Source organism: Nannobrachium achirus (genome assembly GCF_963921795.1).
Source record: "Nannobrachium achirus genome assembly, chromosome: 24".
Taxonomy (NCBI): domain Eukaryota; kingdom Metazoa; phylum Chordata; class Actinopteri; order Myctophiformes; family Myctophidae; genus Nannobrachium; species Nannobrachium achirus.
In genome coordinates, this window is record NC_137831.1 from 583,652 (window position 1) to 597,904 (window position 14,253).

At 41.1% G+C, this 14,253-nt stretch overlaps 1 protein-coding gene across 2 annotated transcripts in view; it reads left to right on the plus strand.

Moving 5' to 3' along the window:
• The window catches only part of fbxo3 (F-box protein 3), a 51,524-nt gene that overhangs the window by 19,968 nt on the left and 17,303 nt on the right, over positions 1-14,253 (plus strand). For both annotated transcript variants that reach the window (XM_080720852.1, XM_080720853.1), the window contains exons 5-6: positions 8,842-9,046; positions 10,615-10,660. In XM_080720852.1, the coding sequence (XP_080576978.1) occupies positions 8,842-9,046; positions 10,615-10,660 (251 nt within the window). The remainder of the gene's footprint in view (positions 1-8,841; positions 9,047-10,614; positions 10,661-14,253) is intronic.

The window sequence follows — 14,253 nt, forward strand, 5'->3', positions numbered from 1 at the left end:
GTGGTCCCTGGGTCAGTATCTATGTGTTCTATATAAACTAGTGGTCCCTGGACAGTATCTATGTGTTCTATATAAACTAGTGGTCCCTGGTCAGTATCTATGTGTTCTATATAAACTAGTGGTCCCTGGTCAGTATCTATGTGTTAGTGGTCCCTGGACAGTATCTATGTGTTCTATATAAACTAGTGGTCCCTGGACAGTATCTATGTGTTCTATATAAACTAGTGGTCCCTGGGTCAGTATCTATGTGTTCTATATAAACTAGTGGTCCCTGGTCAGTATCTATGTGTTCTATATAAACTAGTGGTCCCTGGACAGTATCTATGTGTTCTATATAAACTAGTGGTCCCTGGTCAGTATCTATGTGTTCTATATAAACTAGTGGTCCCTGGACAGTATCTATGTGTTCTATATAAACTAGTGGTCCCTGGACAGTATCTATGTGTTCTATATAAACTAGTGGTCCCTGGTCAGTATCTATGTGTTCTATATAAACTAGTGGTCCCTGGACAGTATCTATGTGTTCTATATAAACTAGTGGTCCCTGGGTCAGTATCTATGTGTTCTATATAAACTAGTGGTCCCTGGACAGTATCTATGTGTTCTATATAAACTAGTGGTCCCTGGGTCAGTATCTATGTGTTCTATATAAACTAGTGGTCCCTGGACAGTATCTATGTGTTCTATATAAACTAGTGGTCCCTGGACAGTATCTATGTGTTCTATATAAACTAGTGGTCCCTGGACAGTATCTATGTGTTCTATATAAACTAGTGGTCCCTGGTCAGTATCTATGTGTTCTATATAAACTAGTGGTCCCTGGACAGTATCTATGTGTTCTATATAAACTAGTGGTCCCTGGACAGTATCTATGTGTTCTATATAAACTAGTGGTCCCTGGACAGTATCTATGTGTTCTATATAAACTAGTGGTCCCTGGACAGTATCTATGTGTTCTATATAAACTAGTGGTCCCTGGACAGTATCTATGTGTTCTATATAAACTAGTGGTCCCTGGACAGTATCTATGTGTTCTATATAAACTAGTGGTCCCTGGTCAGTATCTATGTGTTCTATATAAACTAGTGGTCCCTGGACAGTATCTATGTGTTCTATATAAACTAGTGGTCCCTGGACAGTATCTATGTGTTCTATATAAACTAGTGGTCCCTGGTCAGTATCTATGTGTTCTATATAAACTAGTGGTCCCTGGACAGTATCTATGTGTTCTATATAAACTAGTGGTCCCTGGACAGTATCTATGTGTTCTATATAAACTAGTGGTCCCTGGTCAGTATCTATGTGTTCTATATAAACTAGTGGTCCCTGGACAGTATCTATGTGTTCTATATAAACTAGTGGTCCCTGGACAGTATCTATGTGTTCTATATAAACTAGTGGTCCCTGGACAGTATCTATGTGTTCTATATAAACTAGTGGTCCCTGGACAGTATCTATGTGTTCTATATAAACTAGTGGTCCCTGGTCAGTATCTATGTGTTCTATATAAACTAGTGGTCCCTGGACAGTATCTATGTGTTCTATATAAACTAGTGGTCCCTGGACAGTATCTATGTGTTCTATATAAACTAGTGGTCCCTGGACAGTATCTATGTGTTCTATATAAACTAGTGGTCCCTGGACAGTATCTATGTGTTCTATATAAACTAGTGGTCCCTGGACAGTATCTATGTGTTCTATATAAACTAGTGGTCCCTGGACAGTATCTATGTGTTCTATATAAACTAGTGGTCCCTGGACAGTATCTATGTGTTCTATATAAACTAGTGGTCCCTGGTCAGTATCTATGTGTTCTATATAAACTAGTGGTCCCTGGTCAGTATCTATGTGTTCTATATAAACTAGTGGTCCCTGGACAGTATCTATGTGTTCTATATAAACTAGTGGTCCCTGGTCAGTATCTATGTGTTCTATATAAACTAGTGGTCCCTGGGTCAGTATCTATGTGTTCTATATAAACTAGTGGTCCCTGGACAGTATCTATGTGTTCTATATAAACTAGTGGTCCCTGGGTCAGTATCTATGTGTTCTATATAAACTAGTGGTCCCTGGACAGTATCTATGTGTTCCTATATAAACTAGTGGTCAGTATCTATGTGTTCTATATAAACTAGTGGTCCCTGGACAGTATCTATGTGTTCTATATAAACTAGTGGTCCCTGGACAGTATCTATGTGTTCTATATAAACTAGTGGTCCCTGGACAGTATCTATGTGTTCTATATAAACTAGTGGTCCCTGGGTCAGTATCTATGTGTTCTATATAAACTAGTGGTCCCTGGACAGTATCTATGTGTTCTATATAAACTAGTGGTCCCTGGACAGTATCTATGTGTTCTATATAAACTAGTGGTCCCTGGTCAGTATCTATGTGTTCTATATAAACTAGTGGTCAGTATCTATGTGTTCTATATAAACTAGTGGTCCCTGGGTCAGTATCTATGTGTTCTATATAAACTAGTGGTCCCTGGTCAGTATCTATGTGTTCTATATAAACTAGTGGTCAGTATCTATGTGTTCTATATAAACTAGTGGTCCCTGGGTCAGTATCTATGTGTTCTATATAAACTAGTGGTCCCTGGTCAGTATCTATGTGTTCTATATAAACTAGTGGTCCCTGGTCAGTATCTATGTGTTCTATATAAACTAGTGGTCCCTGGACAGTATCTATGTGTTCTATATAAACTAGTGGTCCCTGGGTCAGTATCTATGTGTTCTATATAAACTAGTGGTTCCTGGTCAGTATCTATGTGTTCTATATAAACTAGTGGTCCCTGGTCAGTATCTATGTGTTCTATATAAACTAGTGGTCAGTATCTATGTGTTCTATATAAACTAGTGGTCAGTATCTATGTGTTCTATATAAACTAGTGGTCAGTATCTATGTGTTCTATATAAACTAGTGGTCAGTATCTATGTGTTCTATATAAACTAGTGGTCCCTGGGTCAGTATCTATCTGTTAGTGGTCCCTGGTCAGTATCTATGTGTTCTATATAAACTAGTGGTCAGTATCTATGTGTTCTATATAAACTAGTGGTCAGTATCTATGTGTTCTATATAAACTAGTGGTCAGTATCTATGTGTTCTATATAAACTAGTGGTCAGTATCTATGTGTTCTATATAAACTAGTGGTCAGTATCTATGTGTTCTATCTATGTGTTCTATATAAACTAGTGGTCCCTGGGTCAGTATCTATCTGTTAGTGGTCCCTGGACAGTATCTATGTGTTCTATATAAACTAGTGGTCCCTGGACAGTATCTATGTGTTCTATATAAACTAGTGGTCCCTGGTCAGTATCTATGTGTTCTATATAAACTAGTGGTCCCTGGTCAGTATCTATGTGTTCTATATTAACTAGTGGTCCCTGGACAGTATCTATGTGTTCTATATAAACTAGTGGTCCCTGGACAGTATCTATGTGTTCTATATAAACTAGTGGTCCCTGGTCAGTATCTATGTGTTCTATATAAACTAGTGGTCCCTGGTCAGTATCTATGTGTTCTATATAAACTAGTGGTCCCTGGGTCAGTATCTATCTGTTAGTGGTCCCTGGACAGTATCTATGTGTTCTATATACACTAGTGGTCCCTGGACAGTATCTATGTGTTCTATATAAACTAGTGGTCCCTGGTCAGTATCTATGTGTTCTATATAAACTAGTGGTCCCTGGACAGTATCTATGTGTTAGTGGTCCCTGGACAGTATCTATGTGTTCTATATAAACTAGTGGTCCCTGGACAGTATCTATGTGTTCTATATAAACTAGTGGTCCCTGGGTCAGTATCTATGTGTTCTATATAAACTAGTGGTCCCTGGACAGTATCTATGTGTTCTATATAAACTAGTGGTCCCTGGTCAGTATCTATGTGTTCTATATAAACTAGTGGTCCCTGGTCAGTATCTATGTGTTCCTATATAAACTAGTGGTCCCTGGTCAGTATATATGTGTTCTATATAAACTAGTGGTCCCTGGACAGTATCTATGTGTTCTATATAAACTAGTGGTCCCTGGGTCAGTATCTATGTGTTCTATATAAACTAGTGGTCCCTGGACAGTATCTATGTGTTAGTGGTCCCTGGACAGTATCTATGTGTTCTATATAAACTAGTGGTCCCTGGTCAGTATCTATGTGTTAGTGGTCCCTGGACAGTATCTATGTGTTCTATATAAACTAGTGGTCCCTGGACAGTATCTATGTGTTCTATATAAACTAGTGGTCCCTGGGTCAGTATCTATGTGTTCTATATAAACTAGTGGTCCCTGGTCAGTATCTATGTGTTCTATATAAACTAGTGGTCCCTGGACAGTATCTATGTGTTCTATATAAACTAGTGGTCCCTGGACAGTATCTATGTGTTCTATATAAACTAGTGGTCCCTGGACAGTATCTATGTGTTCTATATAAACTAGTGGTCCCTGGTCAGTATCTATGTGTTCTATATAAACTAGTGGTCCCTGGACAGTATCTATGTGTTCTATATAAACTAGTGGTCCCTGGGTCAGTATCTATGTGTTCTATATAAACTAGTGGTCCCTGGACAGTATCTATGTGTTCTATATAAACTAGTGGTCCCTGGGTCAGTATCTATGTGTTCTATATAAACTAGTGGTCCCTGGACAGTATCTATGTGTTCTATATAAACTAGTGGTCCCTGGACAGTATCTATGTGTTCTATATAAACTAGTGGTCCCTGGACAGTATCTATGTGTTCTATATAAACTAGTGGTCCCTGGACAGTATCTATGTGTTCTATATAAACTAGTGGTCCCTGGACAGTATCTATGTGTTCTATATAAACTAGTGGTCCCTGGTCAGTATCTATGTGTTCTATATAAACTAGTGGTCCCTGGACAGTATCTATGTGTTCTATATAAACTAGTGGTCCCTGGACAGTATCTATGTGTTCTATATAAACTAGTGGTCCCTGGACAGTATCTATGTGTTCTATATAAACTAGTGGTCCCTGGACAGTATCTATGTGTTCTATATAAACTAGTGGTCCCTGGTCAGTATCTATGTGTTCTATATAAACTAGTGGTCCCTGGACAGTATCTATGTGTTCTATATAAACTAGTGGTCCCTGGACAGTATCTATGTGTTCTATATAAACTAGTGGTCCCTGGACAGTATCTATGTGTTCTATATAAACTAGTGGTCCCTGGTCAGTATCTATGTGTTCTATATAAACTAGTGGTCCCTGGACAGTATCTATGTGTTCTATATAAACTAGTGGTCCCTGGACAGTATCTATGTGTTCTATATAAACTAGTGGTCCCTGGACAGTATCTATGTGTTCTATATAAACTAGTGGTCCCTGGACAGTATCTATGTGTTCTATATAAACTAGTGGTCCCTGGACAGTATCTATGTGTTCTATATAAACTAGTGGTCCCTGGACAGTATCTATGTGTTCTATATAAACTAGTGGTCCCTGGTCAGTATCTATGTGTTCTATATAAACTAGTGGTCCCTGGACAGTATCTATGTGTTCTATATAAACTAGTGGTCCCTGGTCAGTATCTATGTGTTCTATATAAACTAGTGGTCCCTGGACAGTATCTATGTGTTCTATATAAACTAGTGGTCCCTGGACAGTATCTATGTGTTCTATATAAACTAGTGGTCCCTGGACAGTATCTATGTGTTCTATATAAACTAGTGGTCCCTGGACAGTATCTATGTGTTCTATATAAACTAGTGGTCCCTGGACAGTATCTATGTGTTCTATATAAACTAGTGGTCCCTGGACAGTATCTATGTGTTCTATATAAACTAGTGGTCCCTGGACAGTATCTATGTGTTCTATATAAACTAGTGGTCCCTGGACAGTATCTATGTGTTCTATATAAACTAGTGGTCCCTGGACAGTATCTATGTGTTCTATATAAACTAGTGGTCCCTGGTCAGTATCTATGTGTTCTATATAAACTAGTGGTCCCTGGGTCAGTATCTATGTGTTCTATATAAACTAGTGGTCCCTGGACAGTATCTATGTGTTCTATATAAACTAGTGGTCAGTATCTATGTGTTCTATATAAACTAGTGGTCCCTGGTCAGTATCTATGTGTTCTATATAAACTAGTGGTCCCTGGACAGTATCTATGTGTTCTATATAAACTAGTGGTCCCTGGACAGTATCTATGTGTTCTATATAAACTAGTGGTCCCTGGTCAGTATCTATGTGTTCTATATAAACTAGTGGTCCCTGGGTCAGTATCTATGTGTTCTATATAAACTAGTGGTCCCTGGACAGTATCTATGTGTTCTATATAAACTAGTGGTCCCTGGGTCAGTATCTATGTGTTCTATATAAACTAGTGGTCCCTGGACAGTATCTATGTGTTCTATATAAACTAGTGGTCCCTGGGTCAGTATCTATGTGTTCTATATAAACTAGTGGTCCCTGGACAGTATCTATGTGTTCTATATAAACTAGTGGTCCCTGGACAGTATCTATGTGTTCTATATAAACTAGTGGTCCCTGGTCAGTATCTATGTGTTCTATATAAACTAGTGGTCAGTATCTATGTGTTCTATATAAACTAGTGGTCCCTGGGTCAGTATCTATGTGTTCTATATAAACTAGTGGTCCCTGGTCAGTATCTATGTGTTCTATATAAACTAGTGGTCCCTGGACAGTATCTATGTGTTCTATATAAACTAGTGGTCCCTGGACAGTATCTATGTGTTCTATATAAACTAGTGGTCCCTGGTCAGTATCTATGTGTTCTATATAAACTAGTGGACAGTATCTATGTGTTCTATATAAACTAGTGGTCCCTGGGTCAGTATCTATGTGTTCTATATAAACTAGTGGTCCCTGGGTCAGTATCTATGTGTTCTATATAAACTAGTGGTCCCTGGACAGTATCTATGTGTTCTATATAAACTAGTGGTCCCTGGACAGTATCTATGTGTTCTATATAAACTAGTGGTCCCTGGACAGTATCTATGTGTTCTATATAAACTAGTGGTCCCTGGTCAGTATCTATGTGTTCTATATAAACTAGTGGTCCCTGGACAGTATCTATGTTTTCTATATAAACTAGTGGTCCCTGGGTCAGTATCTATGTGTTCTATATAAACTAGTGGTCCCTGGGTCAGTATCTATGTTTTCTATATAAACTAGTGGTCCCTGGTCAGTATCTATGTGTTCTATATAAACTAGTGGTCCCTGGACAGTATCTATGTGTTCTATATAAACTAGTGGTCCCTGGTCAGTATCTATGTGTTCTATATAAACTAGTGGTCCCTGGACAGTATCTATGTGTTCTATATAAACTAGTGGTCCCTGGTCAGTATCTATGTGTTCTATATAAACTAGTGGTCCCTGGGTCAGTACCTACTCACGCCATCTTTCCGGAAGTCCCGGTATATGCATCTTTTAGTCCAACTGTTAGCGACTGGAAAGACTACTTTAGGCTACTCAAGCATTTTAATAGGGATTGGGGAAACAAACGGAGGAAACCAAATCAAAGCGACGCCGCTTCTTCTAGTGGTTTCCGCACATTGGGCGGAAACCAAACGGCCTGTTGTGAACGAACACCAGGCTTTCCCCCAGAAAGCCTGGTAGGCGAGGTTACTACCGCAGTGAGGACCTGTTAGATGTGGAGACTGCAGCAGGAGGCTTCCATTAACATTAACATTATACTGCCACCTACAGGCTGATGGCAGCATGTCCCTGTCTACCACAATGATAACATTATACTGCCACCTACAGGTTGATGGTAGCATGGCTCTGTCACATGGCACTTAGAACAACGGACTCACTCGCTAGCTTTCGCCGTGAACTGAAGACTCACCTTTTCAGACTCCACCTAAACCCATAGCACTACTGAAACACTCAATGACCATACATGAAGCTAGTTAGCATTTGTTTTTTAGGTTTTTAGAACTTTGATTATATTGTGTTTTCTCTAGATAGATAGATCCATTTGCACTTGTTATATTGCTGTTAATGTGCTGACATATTATCTTGTTTATTATTGTGATTATTGTAAGTCGCTTTGGATTAAAAGCGTCTGCTAAATGCCTAAACTGTAAACTGTCTAACCAAACATTATACTGCCCCCTACAGACTGATGGGTAGTATGGCCCTGTCCAACCACTACCGTTCAGAGGACCTGTTAGATGTGGAGACGGCTGCAGGAGGCTTCCATTAACATTAACTATCACTGCCTTTGGCTCAAAAACGACACAGCTTGTTTCTCGAACTGATGGGTTTATTCAAGTGATTTCATTGCTCAAATCACCAACGTGAAACTGTATAAATAAGCATAAATACAAGGACATAAATAATAGAACATAGAGCACATAAATATAAAGCATAACAACCCATAAAACAAATGTAATGAACAAACAAAGGAGAATACAAACACACCTTGCTGGCTGCATGTAACCAACCAAAGGCTGTGAGGACGAGTCCAAGTGTCCAGGAACAAACATACAACTGCAAAGGATGATACAATTAACTCCATATTCAACCCATTGTAATCTTGATGTCAAGTAGTTCAATACAACACAATTCAAGAACAACGAACCTGTCTCTGTCCTGCGACACATACAAACGCTCCCTCATCACTGAGCGGAAGTGTACAGGTGTTACACACTTGTCGGACTAAGGAAACTTGCTCCATATAAAGGGTTCCAGCATAATTGACTACTTCCGGTACCTCAACTTGATGGTTAACCTGAAAATACATGGGAAACCCACATTCAGGGACAAATTACATTTATGACAAAATAAGAAATGAATATTAACAAAAATGAACGTTATGGCAGTCACATTAACTAACATATTATACTGCCACCTACAGGTTGATGGGTAGTATGGCCCTGTCCAACCACTACCGTTCAGAGGACCTGTTAGATGTGGAGACGGCAGCAGGAGGCTTCCAGCAGAGGAAAGGAATGAGGCAGTGTTTACCTTTGACCTTCTGCTTCCACACTGGACTGAGTCAATACATGGCACTGGAATCCACCGAGGGCCGGAATGTGTCTGATATATTCTACCACTGTCCGGTTAGTACCTACCTACCTACCTACCTACCTACCTACCTATCTATCTATCTATCTATCTATCTATCTATCTATCTACCTACCTACCTACCTACCTACCTACCTACCTACCTACCTACCTACCTACCTACCTACCTACCTACCACCATACATACCTATCTATATCTACCGCCAAGGGACGGAATGTGTCTGATATATTCTACCACTGTCCGGTTAGTACCTATCTACCTACCTACCTACCTACCTACCTACCTACCTACCTACCTACCTACCTACCTACCACCATACCTACCTTCCTACCTACCTACCTACCTACCTACCTACCTACCTACCTACCTACCTACCTACCACCATACCTACCTACCTACCTACCACCATACCTACCTACCTACCTACCTACCTACCACCATACCTACCTACCTACCTACCTACCTACCTACCTACCTACCACCATACCTACCGGTACCTACCTATTTACCTACCACCACACTAGAGCTGGGATCGGGCCCATTTTTTCTGTCTGTTCCGAACCCGTGTCCGACAGTTTTTTGTCCGCCCCGAATCGACGTCGGAGCATTAATCATTAAAATCCGACCCTTATGTTCCCAACGCTTTTTTGCCTCATTTATTTTTCTTTGAGGAAGCCACTGATTTACACTCACTAGTCTAGCAAACTTGTTCTGATGCCTGCATGTTACCCTTAATGTGAATATTAAGCCACACTGTGGCTTGTGAAAGTGTTTAAATAGTAGGCTAAGTTGATTATTAAATAATAAAAATAATAACGTGCGCTGCGCTGGACGTCTGACTGCAGTGACTCGATCACTGCACACTCATTTTGCAAGTTTCTGCGCCTGGAACATAGCAGATCTTCAAGCTCACAACGCGTCGCCGATGCGAGGCGTTGTGAGCTTGTAGATCAGACACTTTTGGCACTGACGGTGACGGAACACGCCGTGATGAAGAAATTATAATCCAGGTTTTACTTGGGTGATGTGATGTGTGTTGGACGGACGGACGGACGGACGAGGCTGGCACGGTGCACACAACAGCACCGAAAAATAAACATCCACAACAACGCGTTTACCTCAGCGTGGGACTTTTCTCCATGCTCAGAGTTATGTCTCCATGGCTGCAGCATTAGCGCGAACAACACACACACACACACACACACACACACACACACACACACACACACACACACACACACACAGGAGTTGTACACTGCGTGCAGCATCAGAGAGTGCATGATGCATGTCATATAGGTAGGCAGAGGCTATATAAAAAATATGTCCGACCCGAATCGACGTCCGACAATTAATTATGAAAATGCGTCCGAGCCGAAGCCCGTCAGGCTTGTTGGGCCCCACGGGTTTTCGGGTATGGTGTAGAGCGGGTATCCCAGCTCTACACCATACCTACCTACACACACACACACACACACACACACACACACACACACACACACACACACACCAATGTCTGTGTGTTGGAGAGCTACCTTACATTATATGTGTGTGTGTGTGTGTGTGTGTGTGTGTGTGTGTGTGTGTGTGTGTGTGTGTGTGTAGGACCAGATGGCTCAGGACCCTTCAGCCATCGACATGTTTATCACTGGTAAGTTCATGTCCTTATATGGATGTGTCATATCCTTATATGGATGTGTCATGTCCTTGAACGTGCGTTTCTCCACTTTGTGGTAAACTATCTGGTCGTCAGTGTGGACTCTTCTGTGTTCCTGGACTCCCAGGATCTCCCCCTGTTCTTCAGCACAATGTGCCAATTCCACCAGTCTAGCTTCTTCTCTCACTGTGCATGCGTTGAAGGTCCCCATTACAAATGGTCTCCGACAACGCATGAGTGCATTGGATGGGATGCTGTGGTCAGACAGAACCCTCCCTCGTTCCCGTGGGTTTGAGGCCCTGTCGTCATGATGTCCTCCGGAAGGGGGACCAGCACCACCATCCGCCGCGATGCTCCTGCGGACTCCCGCCGCTGGAAGTATAGGATTTGGGATGACTTTGTTCTTCATGGTTGGCTTTTCAATGCTAGTTAAGGACTGTGGGGTCGCAAATTCTCACAGTCCTGGTTTTTACCTCAGAGTGACCTTCTCCTAGGTGGGTTGCCTACCATGGCTAAGAGCCCCACCCGCCCCGACTGATAGCTCAGATTGCCGGATCTGAATGGTCCACATGCTGATGTTTTAACTCACTGAATGGTTCTAATTAAATACAAGTTCTAAAGTGTCAAAGTTTCACCTGAATCTCTCTCTGTTGAGTTCCATCAGCTGTGTGCTCCATGTTCCTTTCTGAGCCATGAGTGATTGTGTCTGTCCACTGTCTCCCCTTAAAAGCATTTTGACATGCATAGTAGGGGGAGGTACAAGTGGTGAGAACAGCCAATCAACTGAGGCAGATGTGAAAACAATGGAGTCCCAGCTAAAACCCCCACAGAAACCAACATTAAATATAAAGTAGTTCTAATTAATTACAATTCTAAATGTCAAAGTTTCACCTGAATCTCTCTCTGTTGAGTTCCATCAGCTGTGTGCTCCATGTTCCTTTCTGAGCCATGAGCATGAACAGTGTATGGAACTCTAGCCTCCCCCGCCAAATGAAACTTAGCTTCTTCTTCGCAACAGTGGAGTCTGTTCTCCTCTATGGCAGTGAATGCTGGACCCTGAAGCCAACCCTGCAGAAGTCTCTAAATGGGTGCTACACTAGAATGTTGCGTGCAGTACTCAACATCAACAGGAGTGCACATGTTACCAACAAGAGCCTGTATGAGGGTATACCAAGGGTAAGCGAGAAAATTGCCACCAGAAGAATGAGACTAGCAGGACACTGCCAAAGACACCAGGAGCTTCCAGCCAGCAAATTGGTACTGTGGGAGCCAACACATGGGCACCGGTCGCGAGGACGTCCCACAAAAACATACGTGGACGTACTCAAGGAAGACGTAGGGACACAGAACACCAATGAGCTGGCCAGATGTATGGAGAACCGAGATGACTGGAAACAACGATGGAGGGCTCGTCTGAGGACGACCTAGATAGATAGATAGATAGATCATGTCCTTATATGGATGTGTCATGTCCTTATATGGATGTGTCATGTCCTTATATGGATGTGTCATGTCCTTATATGGATGTGTCATGTCCTTATATGGATGTGTCATGTCCTTATATGGATGTGTCATGTCCTTATATGGATGTGTCATCCTTATATGGATGTGTCATATCCTTATATGGATGTGTCATGTCCTTATATGGATGTGTCATGTCCTTATATGGATGTGTCATGTCCTTATATGGATGTGTCATCCTTATATGGATGTGTCATGTCCTTATATGGATGTGTCATCGTTATATGGATGTGTCATGTCCTTATATGGATGTGTCATCCTTATATGGATGTGTCATGTCCTTATATGGATGTGTCATGTCCTTATATGGATGTGTCATCCTTATATGGATGTGTCATGTCCTTATATGGATGTGTCATGTCCTTATATGGATGTGTCATGTCCTTATATGGATGTGTCATCCTTATATGGATGTGTCATGTCCTTATATGGATGTGTCATCCTTATATGGATGTGTCATGTCCTTATATGGATGTGTCATCCTTATATGGATGTGTCATGTCCTTATATGGATGTGTCATCCTTATATGGATGTGTCATGTCCTTATATGGATGTGTCATGTCCTTATATGGATGTGTCATGTCCTTATATGGATGTGTCATCCTTATATGGATGTGTCATGTCCTTATATGGATGTGTCATCCTTATATGGATGTGTCATGTCCTTATATGGATGTGTCATCCTTATATGGATGTGTCATGTCCTTATATGGATGTGTCATGTCCTTATATGGATGTGTCATCCTTATATGGATGTGTCATGTCCTTATATGGATGTGTCATGTCCTTATATGGATGTGTCATCCTTATATGGATGTGTCATGTCCTTATATGGATGTGTCATCCTTATATGGATGTGTCATGTCCTTATATGGATGTGTCATCCTTATATGGATGTGTCATGTCCTTATATGGATGTGTCATATCCTTATATGGATGTGTCATGTCCTTATATGGATGTGTCATCCTTATATGGATGTGTCATGTCCTTATATGGATGTGTCATCCTTATATGGATGTGTCATGTCCATATATGGATGTGTCATATCCTTATATGGATGTGTCATGTCCTTATATGGATGTGTCATCCTTATATGGATGTGTCATATCCATGTTAAATTGAATGCAGGGGCGTCAATTGGGTATGGCAGGGGTATGCAGCTGCCATACCCTGGGTCCAGGGGGGAAAATAAAAGTTACTTTTAAATATAAATCCATGAATGTCTCTTTGTCTATCTGTTCTGGTTATTATGTTGTTAAATTACAGTAAAATAACTACAAATGCAAAATGTAACAAAATGGTCACTTTAACAAGGTATTATAATTATGTTATAAGTATATATAATTATATATTATATGTACTTCTTAACAATTGTGTTGCCATTTTAAACATAGCTGTAGTAAGCAGCTGCCAAATTGTCCTTACCTTTTAACGTGGGCACGCGCACGCATCATGCACAATCTGTGCGCGACTCATCTAGTAGATGTGTAGACTCGGTGACAGCTTTCGAATAAAAAAAAACCCATTGAAATAGACATATCCGTTGCCACGCTGTATCCCTGCTTATCCGCCAGTGTTTACATGAAAAAACATTGAAAAAAGCCAACTGTGCGCTATGGTAACACGTGGACACGTTCGCGCACAAAACGCACGATATGTGCGGGGATCATAATCCAGGCGTGTAGAGACTGGATCAAAGTTTCCAAACGCAAAAATCGGATCGAAAAACGAGCTTTAGACAATGTAAACCATTGGAGGCGGGACTATGGCCCAGGCTCAGACCGGATACGGAAAGCTAGATCCGGTCCAGACCGGAAATGACCGGATACAGTTAGGAGGCGGGCCTAAAGAGCCAGAATCAGCGAAAATACTTTTAATCCTTTCATAATGATTAAAGCTAATTAAACTTCCGGGATCGACGGGCATGGCACCGCGGTACAGCGGGGATCGCAGAGTATGAGTTAAAATAGAAAACGTCACAGCTTGTCTCCTAGACCGTAACAATGTGTCATCATGATGTCATGATGTGCTCTGATATCACTGTGATGTCAGAGGAACCACTCT